Source organism: Equus quagga, chromosome 11, assembly GCF_021613505.1.
Source record: "Equus quagga isolate Etosha38 chromosome 11, UCLA_HA_Equagga_1.0, whole genome shotgun sequence".
NCBI lineage: Eukaryota > Metazoa > Chordata > Mammalia > Perissodactyla > Equidae > Equus > Equus quagga.
Window position 1 is genome coordinate 47,579,720 of NC_060277.1, and position 19,151 is coordinate 47,598,870.

General features: G+C 35.0%; 1 protein-coding gene across 3 annotated transcripts in view; it reads left to right on the forward strand.

Moving 5' to 3' along the window:
* Nucleotides 1–19,151, forward strand: part of IBTK (inhibitor of Bruton tyrosine kinase) — a 98,632-nt gene that overhangs the window by 37,235 nt on the left and 42,246 nt on the right. For 2 of the 3 annotated variants that reach the window (XM_046675863.1, XM_046675861.1), the window contains 7 exons: nt 1,321–1,498; nt 2,685–3,284; nt 4,180–4,266; nt 5,336–5,418; nt 5,504–5,541; nt 5,999–6,095; nt 17,435–17,536. In XM_046675863.1, coding sequence (XP_046531819.1) covers nt 1,321–1,498; nt 2,685–3,284; nt 4,180–4,266; nt 5,336–5,418; nt 5,504–5,541; nt 5,999–6,095; nt 17,435–17,536 — 1,185 coding nt within the window. The remainder of the gene's footprint in view (nt 1–1,320; nt 1,499–2,684; nt 3,285–4,179; nt 4,267–5,335; nt 5,419–5,503; nt 5,542–5,998; nt 6,096–17,434; nt 17,537–19,151) is intronic. The other variant, XM_046675862.1, reaches the window with a different exon arrangement.

Genomic DNA, 19,151 nt, shown 5'->3' on the forward strand with positions numbered 1-19,151 from the left:
AAGCCCACAAAGGAATGATTTTTAGATAATTGATTTGTTGTATTTCTTTCATGTCTTTATAGATTATTCAAGTCTGTAAACATTGAAGGTATATTTACTGTGTGCCAGATGTAGGGTTAGGTTATAATACAAAAAATTTATAAGATGGGCCTCTGTTCTCAGACACTCAGAAGTCTGTAGGGGAAATAGACATGTATTTAAATATTTGTAGTTCATCAAGACAAATACTAGTAAGCACGTAGTAAGTTTTTTGAGAGCACAGCAGTTGGAATAACTGTCAGAGGAGGATTAGCAAAGCTCCCTAAGACTGAAATAGAGTAAATTTGAGACAGTAACCAGAATGCAGGTTCAACTTGTAAATATTGTAAGTCCTCAGAATTGTGTCTTAGTCATATTTAGTGCTCTAAAATTGAATTCATGATGTCATGCTCCCACATCTGCTTTTAGTGTTTTCCATCGAAATAAATGGTTATCTTTGACACTCCGCATTTTCTCATCCCCTACATCCAATCAGCCACCAAGTTTTGTCACATCTGTCTCAAGTATTTCTGAAATCTTTCCATTTTTCTCCAGTTTCATTGCTACAGCCTCAATCTATGTTATTTATTCTTTTTCTGGACTATTAAAGTAGTTTCCTAGATGATCTCTTTGTCATTATTTTTATTTAAGCATTCTTTGTATAGTGGCCAGAATTATTTCTTTGCATGCAAATTTTATACGTTTCTTTTGTGGCCTTGATCTGACTTGTAAAGATATAATCATTTGTTTAACGTATCTCTTCTCTGTTAGATTTGGTACTCCAAGATGGTAGAGACATGTCTATCTTGTTCACTATGGTATCACTAGGAATAGACTGGTGATCACTATCACAGCACAGTGTGGTCACTCAGATATTTTCTGTGTAAATGGAAGAAAGGGGGAGGCGGGGGGCAGGGAGTAAATAAACAAGCAAGCAGATTATGAAGATGCTCAGTTTATGTATTTTTAATGCAAGTTGAGGAATTTTAGAAGCTAGTATAAAACTAGATTTGGTTTTCAGAAACATAACTTCGGTTGTAGTGTAGACGATGTGTTTGTTGAAAGGGATAAAATGACGGATGATTGAGAATTTATCCACCAAAATTTCCTGTATAATACAACCAATATTTAGTGTGCATATTGTCTTGAAGAGAGAGAGGATGTAGTTCTTCAAAAGGACTTAATACTTACGAAAGATATTTCCATATTCTCCTAATTGTTTTTCTATTCCATTTACTCCTAAATCATTTTAATAGCTTCAGTAAAGCCTTGAATAATGGAAGTTTATTTTTTTCTTTTTAGCAGAGATTTTATCAAACCTTCATAATTCCTCATCAGATGTGTCTTGTGTCTCTGATATAAATAGTGTATATGAAAGAATTCGACTTGAGAAACTTACTTTTGCCCATAGAGCCGTTAGTGTCAGCACAGATCCAAGTGGATGTAACTTTGCAATCCTGCAGTCAGATCCTAAAACAAGGTACATTTGTATGTATTAAATTTTATTTTTAGAAGGAACAATCACTGGGTTTTCTTTTGTTTTCATAAGCTCCTGGAGCAAATTTAATTGAGCTGTTGCCAAGTCTTGTAGAGACTTTAGACATGTTATCATGTTACGTGGATAACTCAAAGGTGGAATTTGTTGTACTTAAATGATGACTGTTCCTTTTAGTTTGTAAACTGATATTTATTGAAAATACTGAAGATATATCTGTATCTCTACGCACACAGACAAAATGTATTTATATCTTTAGTACTTTATGATGTACTCTAAGTTCTCAGATTCTGAGAAATGTAAATGTTTGTTATGTAGTTTGCAAAAATTTCTGACCCTTGAATATGATGAGAATTGACAAAAAACGAGGTAGTATAGTCTGTACCATAGTGTGAATCTCAGTGCAAATCTTCTAAGTCATATTAGTAGAGAGATCACAGGTTAAGATAAACATCAAGGGTTCTATTGAAGAGGAAAGAAGTCATAGAAACAGGGTGATCATCCATCCTGGTTTGCCCAGGTCTGTCTCATATTTAGCACTAAAAGTCTCATCTCCTGGGAAACCCCTCAGTCCCAGCCAAACCAGGAGGGTTGGTCTCTCTACCTGGTAGGATGAAATGTAGGTTGGTGAAAGAACCATAGTTACAGACTGTTTGTATATCTTTGTATGTATTTATTTTTACTTCCTTAAGTTTCTGACCTATTCTGGGATCTGACTCGAAGTATTTGTGCAGTTTTCTGTGTGTTTGTTTTTCTGTACTTGTAAAATAAAAGGATATAAAAGAGAAAAAAGTTGAGTACTGTACTCTTTTTTGAATGTTTTTACTTATACGTTTAGTCATTTAAAAAATTTCTATGAAACAGTCGTTTGAATTTATGTTCTGGTGTTTCCTTAGAGAAATAGAAAACACTGATTTCAAAGGAAAACTTAATTCTTGTCATTTTAGTTTAGGAGAAAAGACAAATATAAAAAGGAATACAAAAAATGCAAAGGGTAATACAGTATCCAAGACTGTGCAGTATTTTTATATTTTAAGAAATGCCAAATTTAAAATGTTCTAAGTTTAATAAATAAAAAAGAAATTGCACTTTAAAAGAAGAATTGGCTAGGGATGCTTTTGTTTTTTTTTTTCATTTTCTTGAAAGTAAAAATGATCTTTTTCATTTCTAGCCTTTATGAAATTCCAACTGTGTCCTCCTCATCTTTTTTTGAAGAGTTTGGGAAATTGTTGAGGGAAACGGATGAAATGGACAATATTCATGATGTGACATTTCAAGTTGGCAATAGAATCTTCCCTGCACATAAATACATTTTGGCAGTGTGTTCTGACTTTTTTCAGAAATTGTTTCTTTCAAATGGTACTACTTTAGACTTTACAGATGTTTACCGGAAAGATGAAGATTCTGCAGGATGCCATCTCTTTGTGTTAGAGAAGGTTCATCCTGACTTGTTTGAATACCTTTTACAATTTATATACACAGATACTTGTGACTTTTTAACTCATGGCTTCAAACCAAGAATAAACTTAAACAAAACACCAGAAGAATATCAGGGCACTCTGAATTCTCATTTGAATAAAATGAATTGCCATGAAGATAATCAGAAGTCAGCATTGGAAGTTTACAAAAGTAATCAAGCTCATACAATTAATGAAAAGCAGAAAAGCAAACCCAAATCTTCCAAAAAAGGAAAAAGTGTTGGAGAAGATGATCCTGTAAAAATGTTGCAAAATATTGCAAAGAAATTTGGTTTCAGTAATTTGAGTAGTAGGTATGCAGTGGGTATCATACCTCCTTAATATCTATTCTCCTACCTTATTAGTGTTGTCCTTTTAAAAATTCTTCTTGTTTCTGTTCCTTTGCGTGGCTGCTCCTCCCCTTCCCTCCCCTCCTCTCTGTCTGACGCTCCCCCTCTTTGGGCAGGGAGGTACATGGATACATCCTTCCTCCATTTTCTGCTAAAGCTATCTCTGTGGTACTCTCAGGATTAAAACATTAAAGGGTGGGAAGGCTGTTAGTGTATTTGAACTCTATGGTATTTCTGTAACAGGGATCTGAAATGGCAGGCAGTATGGTATGCTAGAAAGAGTACTATCTTTGAAGTTAGAAAGACCTGTTTATGCCTCTTTGCTCTAATATGACTAGCTGGTACAAATTTCTTAGTTTTCTTGAACCTCAGTTTTTCAATATATAAAATGAGAGGGGTAATATTGATCTCATATTGTTGGTGTAGTTTTGTCATATAGCATATATAAAAATGCCTAACAATATTTGTCATATTATAAATCAGATTCTTTGGAATTTTCTCTTTTTATAGGGTATTTATATTGCTTGTGGCGGTATAACTTTAGTTGTAGGTTGGGAGCAGAGGAGGGTGTGTCATGTTTTCTAATTAAAAACAATGAAGGGCTTTATGTCATGGCTTTGATTTGCTTTTTGTCAGTAATGATTTTTAATATATTTTGAATTCTAGGTAAAATGGAAGGCGAATGTATGGTGTTTATCACAGAGTGAGGGGTTTGTCAAGATACTTTTCTAGATGATATAAATAATATAATTATGTTCAGATGTAAGCTGATTTGTTGGATTTTTGTTGTTATTTGTCTGTTGGTTTTGGTAGGGGAATATATCCACCAATTGTTAATTTTTTTTTCTCTCCTTGATAGGTTAGATGGAGTCAGATTTGAAAATGAAGAAATTAATGTTATTGCCAAGAATACTGGTAATAAACAAAAGCTAAATCAGAAAAAATGGTAAGTTAGGAAATGACGATAAATGTTTTATCTTTAGATTATGTGCCTTGTGTGGAAATGGAGCTCTTTTACTCACATCTGAAGCAAAATGTGTAGATAGATACCCTCTTACCTTTACTAGTCTTCATTTCTGGAAATGTTGGAGAGCTCTTCAGGTAAATGGATAAAATAATAATTGCTCAATAAGACACTGAAACAGTTCATTTTTTTCTGATTCCTTTCTAATCAAGAAAGGAATTTTTAATTTTTATTTTTCTTTGACTGAATTTTGTATTTTTTTATAAGTAGGAAATGATGTTAACCCAGAAGCCAAACTAATTATACCTCTTCATCATGATGATTATTTAGTATAAATTTTTTCAATAATAATTATGCTATTCTAAATATGTTATTAAAAGTTTTACTTTTAGATATTTGCTTTGTAGGTGAAATGTTTTGGAGAAAGAGACTGTGGAGGTGTCTAGACTGTGCTTAGCACAGGACAGATTGTGCAAATAAGTAAATTAAAGACCTTCGAATATAACGTCACTTACTTTATATTACTAACACCTGGCCTGTAATGAAAAAGGAAAATTAGAAGAAAGATTTTCTTTTCAAGATTGGCACCTGAGCTAACATCCGTTGCCAATCTCTTTTACTTTTTTCTTCTTCTCCCCAAAGTCCCCCAGTACATACCTCTACACTCTAGCTGTGAGTGCCTCTAGTTGTGCTCTGTGGGACGCTGCCTCAGCATGGCTTGATGAGTGGTGCTTGTCCGTGCCCAGGATCTGAACCGGCGAAACCCTAGGCCACTGAAGTGGCGTGTGTGAACCCAACCACTGGGCCACCAGGCTGGCCCCAAGAAAGACTTTTTTTGAATATTTATCTGTATTCAGTTCCCTTTTCAAATACTATCTTTGTTGTAAGGCCCTTATTTAATTTTCCTTAGAGTGGGAGGAAATGAAGTACTTTATTTGTGTGTATATCTTCAATTTGTTTATTCTCTGCTACCTTTAAGAAAAATCAAAAGTTAAGCAATCCTATAATGTATTTTCTTACTTGCTAAACACTTTTTTTTTTCTTTTTTCAGTTCTTTTCTATGTGATGTGACCATGAAATCAGTGGATGGAAAGGAATTTCCTTGTCATAAATGTGTTCTTTGTGCTAGACTTGGTATGTACACTTTGCATTAGTTCCTGATTTATTTGTGTTTAGTATTGTTTCGCTATTTGTACTAAACTGAACTTTTTTCTTTCAGAATACTTTCGTAGTATGCTGAGTAGCTCATGGATTGAGGTAAGATTTAAGTAGAAACCGTGTAGGCTAGTAACCATACTTTCTGTTTTTGGGAAATTATAGACTAAAGAAATTCAAAATGAGAACCTGATATTTTAACTCAGTTTTTCTTTTGTATTGAACTTTATTTATGCTTAAGCCTGTTGGAAAATAGCAACATTCAGAAATCAAAATCGTTGCAAAATCCTACTTAAATCAAAATTTCCCCAGTATTATTTGGACATGTATTTAGAATACCAATGTGTTTCATTTTTCATCAAGTTTTCTTGATCCCTTTTCATGTTATAAGATGTATTAAAATTAAATGTATGTCATTTTAGCTTTGTGTTTTGTAAATGTTAGGTTCTTTTGCATTTGATGTGATTTCTGTTCAGAGTTTTTTGTACCAATAACCTAAACCATAATGTAGTAGTATTTTATAGTTTAAAATTATTTTACTTTATTTCATTTTATTAAGGCTACCAGTTGTGCAGCTCTGGAGATGCCAATACATTCTGACATATTGAAAGTTATTTTGGACTACCTCTATACTGATGAAGCTGTGGTGATAAAAGGTATTAATAAGAGGATACTTTAGATATAATTGAATAATGGTAAAATCAACATGAATTTTAATTTCTGTTCTAATTTTAATAAGCCATAAACAGGCTTAATTTGGAATAAGTGATAGGGATAATTACTAACAATAAAGGAGTGGAAAATTTTCATTACCTATTGAAAAATGAATTGTGTATAATGGTTAAGATTAAACAGTTTCGTACTCATCTGCTTCTATGATTGAGATGAAGAATTGACAGCAAGGAATATAGTTTTGACAAATACTCTGCAAAAATTCTTTCTTATCTATTTTTACGCTTGTGATAACATATCTAAAATGAAAGAAATAGATTAAGAATTGGACCAAAATTTATGAAGAGTATGCATTAATATACTTGTCAGACAGCATACCCATGTGTTAGTTACCAATTGTCTTTACTTAAGGGAGTGATGTATTTCCATGTTCCATTGTATGTATACACCACATTTTTTTTATCCATTTGTCTTACAATGGACTTTTAAGCTGTTTCCATATCTTGACTATTATGAATAATCCTGCAGTGAACATGGGAGTGGAAGTATGTCTTCAAGATCCTTATTTCAGTTCCTTTGACAAAATACCCAGAAGTGGGATTGCTGTATCAAATGGTGGTTCTGTTTTTAATTTTTTGAGGCATCTCCATGCTGTTTTCCATAGTTAGTATATCAATTTACGCTCCCACTGGCAAGGCACAAGGGTTCCCTTTCTTCACATCCTTGCCAACACTTACCTTGTTTTTTTGATAGTAGTCATTCTAACAAGTCTAAGGTGACATCCCATTGTGGTTTTGATTTGCATTTCCCTGCTGATTAGTGACATTGAGCACTTTTTTGTATACCTAGGAGTTTTAGGGTTTCAGGTCTGTCTTTCAAGTGTTTTATCCATTTTGAGTTAATTTTTGTGTGTGGCAAAAGATAATGGTCTACTTTCATTCTTTTGTATGTGGCTGTCCAGTTTTGCTAACACCATTTATTGAAGAGACTTTCCTTTGTTTATTGTATGTTCTTAGCTCCTTTATTGAAGATTAGCTGTCCATAGGTGTGTGGTTTTATTTCTGGGCTTTCAGTTCTGTTCCATTGATCTGTGTGTTTTTGTACCAGTACCATGCTGTTTTGCTTACTTCAGCTTTGTAGTATATTTTGAAGTCAGGAATTGTGATGCCTCCAGCTTTGTTCCTTTTCCTCTGGATTGCCTTAGCTATTCGGGGTCTCTTCTTACCCCATGTGAATTTTAGGGTTCTTTGTTCTATTTCAGTGAAGAATGTCATTGGGATTCTGATTGGGACTGCCTTGAATCTGTAGATTGCTTTAGGTAGTATGGACATTTTAATTATATTTATTCTTCCAATCCATGTGCATGGAATATCTTTCCATTTCTTTATGTCATCATCGATTTCTTTCAGTAATGTCTTAGAGTTTTCATTGTATAGGTCTTTCACTTCCTTGGTTAAATTTATTCCTGAATATTTTATTTTTGTTGCAATTATAAATGGGATTATATTTTTGAGTTCTCTTTCTGTTAGTTCGTTATTAGAGTATAGAAATCAACTTACAAAGTTGCATTTTGTACCCTGCAACTTTGCTGTAGTTGTTGATTATTTCTAATAGTTTTCTGATGGATTCTGATGCAGTTTGTGTCTGCAAACAACGAGAGTTTTGTTTCTTCATTACCTATTTGGAATCCTTTTGTTTCTTTTTTCTTGCCTAATTGCTCTGGCCAAAATCTCCAGTACTATGTTGAATAAGAATGGTGAGAGTGGGCCACCCTTGTCATGTTCTTGTTCTCAGAGGAATGTCTTTCAGTTTTTCCCCATTGAGTATGATGTTAGCTGTAGGTTTGTCATATATGGCCTTTACTATGTTGAGATACTTTCCTTCTATACCCATTTTACTGAGAGTTTTTATCATAAATGGATGTTGGATCCTGTCAAATGCTCTCTGCCTCTATTGAGATGATCATGTGGTTTTTATTCCACATTTTATTAATGTCGTGCATCGCATTGATTGATTTGTGGATGTTGAACCATCCCTTGTGTCCCTGGTATAAATCCCATTTGATCATGATGCATGATCTTTTTAATCTATTGCTGTATTCGCTTTGCCAATATTTTCTTGAGGATTTTTGTATCTACATTCATCAGCGATAGTGGCTGGTAATTTACCTTCTTTGTGTTGTCCTTATTTGGCTTTGCTATCAAGGTTATGTTGGCCTCATAGAATGTGTTAGGAAGTGTTCTGCCTTTCTTAACTTTTTGGAATATTTGAGAAGGATGGGTATTGTATCTTCTTTGAATGTTCTTTGAATTCTCCAGAGAAGCCATCTGGTCCTGGACTTTTATTGTTTGGGAGGTTTTTGATTACTGTTTGAATCTCTTTACTTGTGATTAGTCTGTTCAGATTCTTTGTTTCTTCTTGGTTCAGTTTTGTGAGGCTGTATGAATCTAAGAATTTATCTATTTCTTGTAGATTGTCCAATTTGTTGGCATATAATTTTTCATAGTATTCTCTTATAATCCTTTGTATTTGTGTGGTATCTGTTGTAATTTCTCCTGGTTCATTGCTAATTTTATTTATTTAAGCCTTCTCTTTTTTTTCTTAGTCTGGCTAAGAGTTTGTCAGTTTTGTTTATCTTCTCAAAGAACCAGCTCTTTGTTTCATTGATCCTTTCTACTGTTTTTTTTTTAATTTCAATTTCATTTATTTCTGCTCTAATTTTTATTATTCTCTCCTTCTGCTGACTTTGGGCTGTATTTTTGTTTTGCTAATTCTGTTAGGTGTAGTTTAAGATTGCTTATTTGAGATTTTTCTTGTTAGCATGCGCCTGTATTGCTATGAATTTCCTTCTTATGACTGTTGTAGCTGCATCCCATATGAGTTGGTATGTTGTATTTTCATTCTCATTTGTCTCCAGATATTTTTTGATATCTCGTTTAATTTCTTCAGTGATCCATTGGTTGTTCAGTAGCATGTTATTTAGTCCCCACATGTTTGTCACTTTCCCAGCTTTTTTTTGTAGTTGATCTAGTTTCATAGCATTATGGTGAGAAAAGCTATTTGATATGATTTCAATCTTCTTAAATTTATTGAGGCTTGCCTTGTTTCCAAACATATGGTCTATCCTTGAGAATGTTCCATGTGCACTTGAGAAGAATGTGTATTGTGTTGTTTTTGGAGGGAGTGTTCTATATATATTAAGTCCATCTGGTCTAGTTTTTTGTTTAAATCCAGTATTTCCTTGTTGACTTTCTGTGTGGATGATCTATCCATTGATGTAAGTGGTATGTTAAGGTCCCCTACTATTATTGTGTTGTTAGTATCACCTTTTAGGTTTGTTAGTAGTTGCTTTATGTACTTTGGTGCTCTTGTGTTGGATGCATATGTATTTATAAGTGTTATGTCTTCTTGGTGGAGTGTCCCTTTTATCATTATTTATTGCCTGTCTTTGTCTCTCATTATCTGTTTTGTCTTGAAGTCTCCTTTGTCTGATATCAAAGTATGGCAATACCTGCTTTCTTTTGTTTGCCATTAACTTGCAGTATCATCTTCCATCCCTTCACCCTGAACCTGTGTTTGTCTTTAGAGTTGAGGTGTGTTTCCTGCAGGCAGCATATTGTTGGCTCTTGTTTTTTAAAAATCTGTCCCACCACTCTGTCTCTTTTGATTGGAGAATTCAATCCATTTACGTTTACAGTGAATATTGATGTATGAGGGCTTAATGTTGCCATTTTATTACTCATTTTCTGGTTCTTCTGCATTTCCCTTGTTTCTCATCCCGTGTACTTCAGACTACCCATTCAATTTGTTAGTTCTCTGATGGTTGTCTTAGTTTTCTCTATTGTTTGTGTCTCTGTTCTGATGATTTGTTTAGTGGTTACCATGAGGCTTGTATAAAAAAATCCCGTAGATGAGATAAGTCCATTTTCTGATAGCCTTTTATTTCCTTAGACTGAGCTGATTCCATCCCTTGCCTCTTCCCCTTTTAAGTCATTATTTTTCCAACTTATTCCACCTTGTAGTGTAAGTTCGTGGTTAAAATGATGAGATTATATTTATTTTTGATGTTTTACTTCACTTTATCTTTAGTGTTATAACTGTTTGCTAACATGTTCTGATAGAGAGCTGTAATTTTCTGATTTTGTCTACGTATTTATCTCTTTGCTCAAGACTTTATAACCCCCTTTTTTTTTTTTCAGATATGAGGGCCTGCTTGAGTGTTTCTTGTAGTGGGGGTCTTGTGGCAATGAACTCCCTTAGTTTTTGTTTATTTTGGAAGGTTTTTATTTCTCCATCATATTTGAAGGATGATTTCTCTGGATACAGTATTCTTGGCTGAAAATTTTTGTCTTTCAGAATTTTGAATATATCATTCCTCTCTTTCCTAGCCTGTAAGGTTTCTGCTGAGAAATCTGCTGAAAGCTTGATGGGGGTTCCTTTGTAAGTTATTTTCTTCTGCCTTGCTGCCCTTAATATTGTTTCTTTGTCATTGACTTCTGTCAGCTTTACTACTGAAAGGCTTGGAGAATGTCTTTTTACATTTGTATTAATTAGGAGATCTTTTAGCTTCTTTCACCTGTATGTTTAGCTTCTTACCCAGGTTTGGGAATTTCTCAGCTATTATTTCTTTGGACAAGCTTTCTGCTCCATTCTCCTTCTCTTCTTCCTCTGGAATACCTGTAGTCCTTATGATACATTTCCTAATGGAGTCGGAAATTTCTCGGAGAATTTCTTCATTTCTTTTAAGTCGTAGTTCTCTTTCCTCCTCCATCTGAAGCACTTCTATAGAAAAGTTCTCTAGACTGCTGATTCTCTCCTCCATAATATCAGCTCTGTTGTGCAGGAAGTACAGATTTTTCTTATCATTGTGTTTTTTATCTCTAACATTTCTGATTGTTTTTTCTTTATAGTTTCTGTCTCTTTTTTGAAGAAGTTCCTGATATTGATTGAACTATCTGTTTTTTCTTGTAACTTGTTTGAGTTTTTTTATGATAGCTATTTTGAATTCTCTGTCATTTAGATTATAAATGTCTGTGTCTGCAGGATTGAATTCTGGGTGCTTGTTGTTTTCCTTCTGGTCTAGAGTATTAAAATATTTTTTCATATTGTTTGATGGCGTGGATTTGTGCCTCTGCATAGTGATATTATTTGGTCACAGGGTCCACCTGCTGCCACTGGCTGGGGGTCAAGACCTATATATTCTGAGCCCGCTGCAACCCTGGCTTGCTGGCTTGTAGCTGCTACTCTTCTACCCTAGGCACAGGTGCTCTGGCTGACTGGCAGAACTGGGAGCACTGGATGGGAGGAGGGGCACTTTCTTTTGCCTGTGCTGTCCTGGGGGCATTTTCCCTCTGCCCTCACTATCTGCTCTCCTGGGGTGCTGGCTTGATGAAGACACCCTGGAAATAGCTTAGCCACCTCCCTATGGGGTTTTCCCACAGTCTATGAGGGAACTTGGAGAGCAAAGATGTTCCTGTGGAGGGCCTCCCCTACCCCCTCTCCTCTCAGAGCTGTGCCTGGTTCTGTGCCCTGGTTTGCTGCCATCCCGGGAGGGAGAAGAGATCCACTTACCTCCTTCCACTTCCTGTGGGATGTTCAGCACCTTCACCTGCAGACATATGGCAGCCTAAGTCTCTGAGACGTCTTTTGTGTTGTGTGAAAGTTCTCTGTTGGTATATGAGTGTCCTTTTCGTTATATCTTAGGAGGGAGAGTCTAAGGTAATGAATCACTGCCACGATGCAGACGTCACTCGTCTCCTGTTTTCTCTTAGGAGTTTTACGGTTTTAGGTCTTAATGTTTAAGTTGTTAATCTATTTTGAGTTGATTTTTGTGTATGGTGTAAGATATGAATCTAGTTTCATTCTCCTGCATGTAGATATTCAGTTTTGCTAACATCCTTTGTTGAAGAGTCTGTCCTTTCCCCATTTTGTATTCTTGACGCTGTTGCTGAAGATTAATTGACTGAGAGTTTATTTCTGGATTCTCTATTCCATTTCATTGGTCTCTGTGTCCTTTTCATGCAAATATGTTAGTATTTTCATTACCTGTAGTTTTGTAACATTGTTCAAAATCAGAAACTGTGATGCCTCCCCCTTTGTTCTTCTTTGTCAAGATTTCTTTGACTATTCACTCCTTTTGTGGTTCCATATGAATTTTAGGATTACTTTTTCTATTTCCGTGTAAAATGCTGTTGGAATTTTGATAAGATTTCCCTTAAACTGTAGATTGCTTGGGTAAAATGGTCATTTTAACAATATCGCTTCTTCCAGTCCATGAACATGGAATATCTTTCCATTTATTTGGGCCTTCAGTTTCTTTCAGCCACGTTATATAGTTTTCAGTGTACATATCTTTCATCGGCTTGTTTAAATTTATTCCTAAGTGTTTTATTCTTTTTGATGCAGTTGTAAATAGGATTCTTTTCTTAATTTTTTTTTGGATAGTTCATTGTTGATGCATAGAAAAACAACTGATTTTGGTTTTGGTTTTGTATCCTGCAACTTTATTGAATTTGTTTATTACTTCTAATAGTTTTTTGGTGGAGTCTTTAGTGTTTTCTATGTATAAGATCTGTCATCTGCAAACAGACAATTTTACTTCTTCCTTTCCAATTTGGATGCTGTTTATTTCTCTTTCTTGCCTAATTGCTCTGGCTAGAACTTCTTGTACTATGTTGAATAAAAGTGGTGAGAGGACACATCCTTATCTTGTTCCTGATCTTAGATGAACAGCTTTGAGGTTTTTAATGTTGAGTTTGATGGTAGCTGTGGGCTTGTCATATATAGCTTTTGTTATGTTGAGGTACTTTCCTTCTGTACCTAGTTTGTTGAGAGTTTTTATCATGAATGGATGTTGAATTTTATTATATGCTCCTTCTGCATCTCTTGAAATGATCGTATGATTTTTATTCTTGGTTCTGTTAATGTGATGTGTCATGTTTATTTATTTGCATATATGAACCATCCTTGCATCCTAGTCATAAATTCTACTTGATTGTGGGGTATAATCCTTTTAATATGATGTTGAATATAAACTTCCTTGTTAGAACTTCTTTTGCTGCATCCCATAAATTTTGATAATTTGTGTTTCTAGTTTTATTTGTCTCAAGATGTTTTTTTCTTTCTGTTTGATTTCTTTGACTTTTTGGTTGTTCAGGACTATGTTGTTTAATTTCCACTTATTTGTGAATTTTCCAATTTTCTGCATGTTATTCTAGGTTTATACCATTGTAGTTGTAGAAGATATTTTGTATCATTTCAGTCCTCTTAGATTGTTAAGACTTGTTTGGTGGCCTAACATTTGATCTTTCCTGGAGAATGTTTTTCATGCGCTTGAGAAGAATGTGTATTTTGCTGCTGTTGGATGGAATGTCCTATATTTGTCTGTTAGGTCCATTTGGTCTATAGTGTTGGTCAAGTCTGATGTTTCCTTACTGATTTTTCTGTCTGAATGATTTATCCCTATTTGAATATGGGTTATTGAAGTCTTGCATTATTATTATATTGTTGTCTGTTTCTGCTTTCAGTTATGTTAACATTTCCTTTATATATGCGAGTGCTTTGGTACTGTATGCATATATGTTTATGATTTTTATATCCTATTGATATATTGACCCCTTTATTATTATATAATGACATCGTTGTCTCTTGAGACTGATTTTGACTTAAAGCTTATTTTGTCTGATATAAGGATAGCCACTCCTGCTCTTCTTTGGTTACCATTTGCATGGAATATCCTTTTCCATCCTTTCACTTTCAGACTGTATGTGTCTGTAAACGTAAAATGAGGCTTTTGTAGGCAGCATATAGTTGGATCTTATTTTTTATCTGTTTAGCCACTTTTTTGATTGTTGAATTTAATCCATTTACATTTAATTATTGATAGGTAAGGACTTACTATTGTCGTTTTTTCAGTTGTTTTCTGATTTTTTTGTGGTTTCTTTGTTCCCTTCTTCCTATCTTGCTGTCTTCCTTTGTGATTTAATGATCTTTTGTAGTGGTATGCTTTGATTATTTTGTTTATCTTTTGTGTATCTACTATAGGTTTTTCTTTTGTGGATACCATGAGGCTTACATACAGCATCTTCTATATAGTCATGCATTAGTTAACAATGGGGATACATTCTGAGAAATGTGTCGTTAGGCAATTTTATCATTCTTTGAATATTGTAGTGTGTCCTTACACAAATCTAGAAGGTATAGCTTATTACATACCTAAACTCTATGGTGCTAGTCTTATGGGACCACTGTCATATTTGCTGTCTGTTCTTGACCAAAATATCATTCTGTGTCACATGACTGTAGTTCTAACAGTCTATTTTAAACTAATCACAACTCAACTTCAATTGCATACAAAAACCTCTACACTTTTACATCACCTCTCCCTGCCATTATTTCTTCAAATATTCTTTGTGCCTTTTCTTCCTTTCCTTCTTCTGGGACTCTCATTTGTATCTTGTTATGCTTGATGGTGTTCCACAGGTCTCATTGCTCTGTTTATTTTTTATTCTTTTTTCTTTCTGTTCTTCAGATTGGATAGTCTCTATTGACCTACAATTTTTGTCTTTTTATTGATATTCTTAATTTTATGAGACATTATCCTCATACTTTCTTTCAGTTCTTTAGGAATGATTTCCTATAGTTCTTTGGACATATTTATTTATTTTTTTTTTGTGAGGAATATTTGCCCTGAGCTAACATCTGTGCCAATCTTCCCCTATTTTGTATGTTGGTCGCCACCTCAGCATGGCTGACAAGTGGTATAGGTCCACGCCTGGGAACTGTACCGGCAAACCTGGGCCACTGAAGTGGAGTGCACTAGACTTAACCACTGCCTCTTTGGACATATTTAAAATAACTGTCTGATAGTTCAGCAACTTGGCTTCCTCAGGGACAGTTTCTCTTACCTGCTTTTTTCCTGTATTTGGGCCAGACTTCTTTCTTTGCATCTTTTATATTTTTTTTGGTTCAAAACTGGATATTTTAAATAGTATAATATGGCAGCTCTTCAAATTTGACTCTCCTCTCTCTCCCCAGGGTTTGTTATTTTTGCTGTTTGTTATTGACTTTTCTGAGCTAATTCTGTAAAATCTGTATTCTTTGTCATATGTGACCAGTGAAGTCTCTGCTTGGTTAGCTTAATCATCAGCTAGTAATTAGACAGAAATTTCCTTAAATGCTTAAAGCCAGTAAATCTCTCAGCCTTTGCAGGAGCTCTTTGCGTATTTTGAGGCATGCCTTAATTTTTAGGCAGGCAGTTTACAACTCTTCCTTGGATTTTATTTCCTGCTTTTGCAGAGCTTCATCTTCAGCCAGAGGTAAGTGTTTTGGGCCTTCTTAAGTTTTTCCTGGGCATGTGTACAGCCCTCCATGTGTGTGGCCTTTTAGAGTCACAGGAATTGTTGGAACTTTTCATTACTCCTGTGGATATCTGTATTAGTCTGCTCAGGCTGCCATAACAAAATACCATGTACTGGGTGACTTAAACAACAGAAATCTATTTTTTTACGTTTCTGGAGTCTAGAAATCCCAGATCAGGGTCTGGTAAGGCTGGTTTCTGGTGAGGATTCTCTTTCTGGCTTGTACATGGCTGCCTCCTTCTTCTGTCCTCACATGGCCTTCCCTCCATGCTTGTGTAGTTGTATGTGTGTGGAGAGAGTGAAGGAGAGAGAGATATCTCTCTTTGATGTCTCTTAGAAGGACACTAATTCTGTTGGATCAGGGCCCTACCCTTATGACTTGATTTATCCTTAATTACTTCCTTACAGGCCCCATCTCCAAATACACAGACACCAAAAATAAGGGCTTCAACATGTAAATTTTCAGGGTTCATTAACATTCAGTCATAAAACCCTCCCTTTCCTCACTTATTTTTTTTGTTTTTTTTCCATCTACTTTTTTACCCCATCTGTTATCATTGTCTCAGTCAGTTTCAGTGTTAAACAATTGCTCCTGATTATTTTTAACAAATTCCCCTAGCATAGAGGCTGTTCACACTCGGCAAGCTTTGAGTCAGGTCAAAAAAAGACAAGCCATGCTAGTGGTGTTTCCAGGGAACTGCCAGACATGACAAATAATGACAGTTCTTTGCTAATGTTGCTTCACAACTGCTCTGTCTCCTGCAGTGGCTGTAGCTGCTTGTTTCCACTGTGATTGCAGAGTAGTTGTTTTCTAAGATTCCTATGGAGGAGGGGAGAGGAGGATCTAAATAAGAAAAACTACAGTGTCCCAAAGCTCTGTGTTCTTATCAAGATTCATCTGTTTTTCTTGAGTCAACACTCCCCAGATTGTTGTAAGTCCTTGGTTAATTTCTAGAATACCAAAAAAGTTGATTTTGACAATTTTTTGTAGTATTCTCATTGCTTTTGTGGAGGAGAGGAATTTTGGAATAGTCTTTATTCTGCCATTCCCAGTGACTTCACCTGTCTTTCTTTTTTTCCTCCCCAAAGCCCCAATACATGGTTGTATATCCTAGTTGTAATTCATTCTAGTTCTTCTATGTGGGATACTGCCACACCATGGCTTGGTGAGCAGTGTGTAGGTCTGTGCCCAGGATCCAAATCGGCATACCCCAGGCCACCAAAGTGGAACATGCGTGCTTAACCACTCAGCCACAGGGCCAGCCCCCTCTCTCACTTTTTAAAATGTTTTTTCTATTTCATTTTTTCTTCTTAACTGTCTTTTCTTTCTTTCTTCTTATGGTGGTGTTATTTTATTTTTTGTGTGTTATTATTCTGGCAGTGGCTCAGAGGCATTGCTTAATAGGCCATTAGTAGTACTCAGGACCAAGAAGCTTATTTTAAATCAAAGAACTTTTGTGATTAAAAAACAAAAATGTAGTCTTAGATGACTAATTTTGTTTTAAATAAGGAAGCCTAGGAGCATTATTCACCCCTCCATCCCTTTCTCTATGTTCTTAACATATATATGTTTTATGTATTTAACATATACTTATGTATTGTTTGGTTATGAGATTTGACTTTCTATTTATTAGTTTGAGAAATGTTTGTCTAACAACATGGGAGATTCTAAATAAGTCAGGCATTCTTGTAGCCCTCTAGACTAAAAGTATCAACTCAAGTTCCTTTTTTATTGTCCTAGTGTGAACCAGGGTATTTTGGTGTGTTTCTTTCCGTACCAGATAGTGGTACCTTTCTAACCTAAAGGTAGAAATATTTTCATGTTATTACTATTTTTCCTAGTTGCCATTCTAACATCAAAAAAATAATCATTATAATTTTCTCTTTTAATTAGTTGAACTTTTCCCCTTAGGTATAATGTTTATCAAGTAATAAAGAGAGATACTTGTTTTTCTTCTTTTTAGAATCTCAAAATGTGGACTTTGTTTGTAGTGTTCTTGTGGTGGCTGATCAGCTTCTCATAACTCGACTGAAAGAGATTTGTGAAGTAGCATTAACTGAAAAACGTGAGTATTTTTGAATTAGAATATTAGTATTTTTTCACGTTGATCCAGGATCACTGTGTTTTATTGACTGTGATGCCATTTATAGTAAAATGCACCATTATTTTTTTGTATCATGAAAAATGTCAAAACATTTAAATTATTTTGTGTCATCATTTGTAAGCATATTCTTATTTCCGAGATGTTAATATGTAAAAATACATCTTAGAATTGAAATATTTTAATTTTTTTGAAATGTCAAGACTGAATAATAGAGATGGTGTGAAATTTATTTTGGAATTTCAAGGATGAGTGTTTGAAAGCATGAGGTGTTTGAAAGATGAGAGTTTTTTTACCCTTGCCCAGGGCTTGGCTGTAAATCTGTGTTTAGCTACCCATTCCTAATAGTTGCTGGAATTTTTTTTTTCCCCTGAGCAAGATTTGCCCTGAGCTAACATCCATTGCCAATCTTCCTCTTCTTTTCTTTTATGTAAGCCATGGCCACAGGTTGGCCACTAACTTAGTGGTGTAGGTCTGCGCCTGGGATCTGAACCTGGGCTGCCAAAGTGGAGTGTGCCGAACTTAACCATTAGGCCACCAGGGCTGGCCCTGAAATTTTTATGTAACTGTTCCATTAATATGTTTGATCAAAACATCTCCCTTCTCAAACTCTGCTTTCTTTCTCTGTTCTTCATTTCAGTTAATTGCATGGCTGTCCTCCTGAACATTCAACTTTTTGAAACCCAGTTATTTTTTATTCGTTATTTTGTTCCTTATACCCACATTCCTTCAGTTGTCAAAATGGGTTCATCTAAGCTATGTTGGTCACATTTCCCCCACCTTTCTATTCTGTGACTATGCTAGTTGAGATACCTGGTTTCCATCCCTTCTGTGTAACATGACAGTAGTCTTTTAAGTCCTCTTTCTTTTCTTCTTCTCTTTTTTTAATCTTTCTATAGGAGAAGTAACTATGTTTTCCCCTGTTTAGCTATTTTTAATTGTTTACTCTCGGGTAAATGTTAAATTTCTTTAGTCTGTTATAAAAGTTTCTTTCTAATCTTACCTTTGTTCTCCTTCATTGCTACATTGCTGCTTCAGGAACTGTGAAGGCATTTCCTATCAAGTTTTTCTTATTTGTACTTGCAAGTAGTTTGTCTTAGCTCTAGTGTCTTATTTAGTTACTTTTCTTGAGCTCTGTGGATATCTTCTCCTTGGTTTTCAAAAAGAACAACAGCTCTGATCTTTTAAGCAAGAAAAGGGAAATACATTAAAATAAAGGACATAACATATATAGGTATAAAGTATACGTATAGGTAATGTTTTCAGTTGTTTACGTGACTCTTCTGGCATTCCTTGGATTTTCTTTCTTGGCCCCTGCCTTTATTAATGAATTTCTTGTTCTTCCTAGAACATAGCAGGAGAAGGGTTCAACAGAAGTGTGGCCTCTGATTATTCGGCAATCCTTGTTCCCAGCTGAACACCTCTAAAGCTTTTATATGATCCATTTTTCTTTCTTTATAATGGGAGACTTTGGGTTCATCATTAGTTGAAACTCCAGGTTAGTCAGGAGTGAGGCAGAGACCATTATTGGCTGCAGTTCTAACTTTTGACAGAATTACAAGGGAGAGAAAAAAAAAAG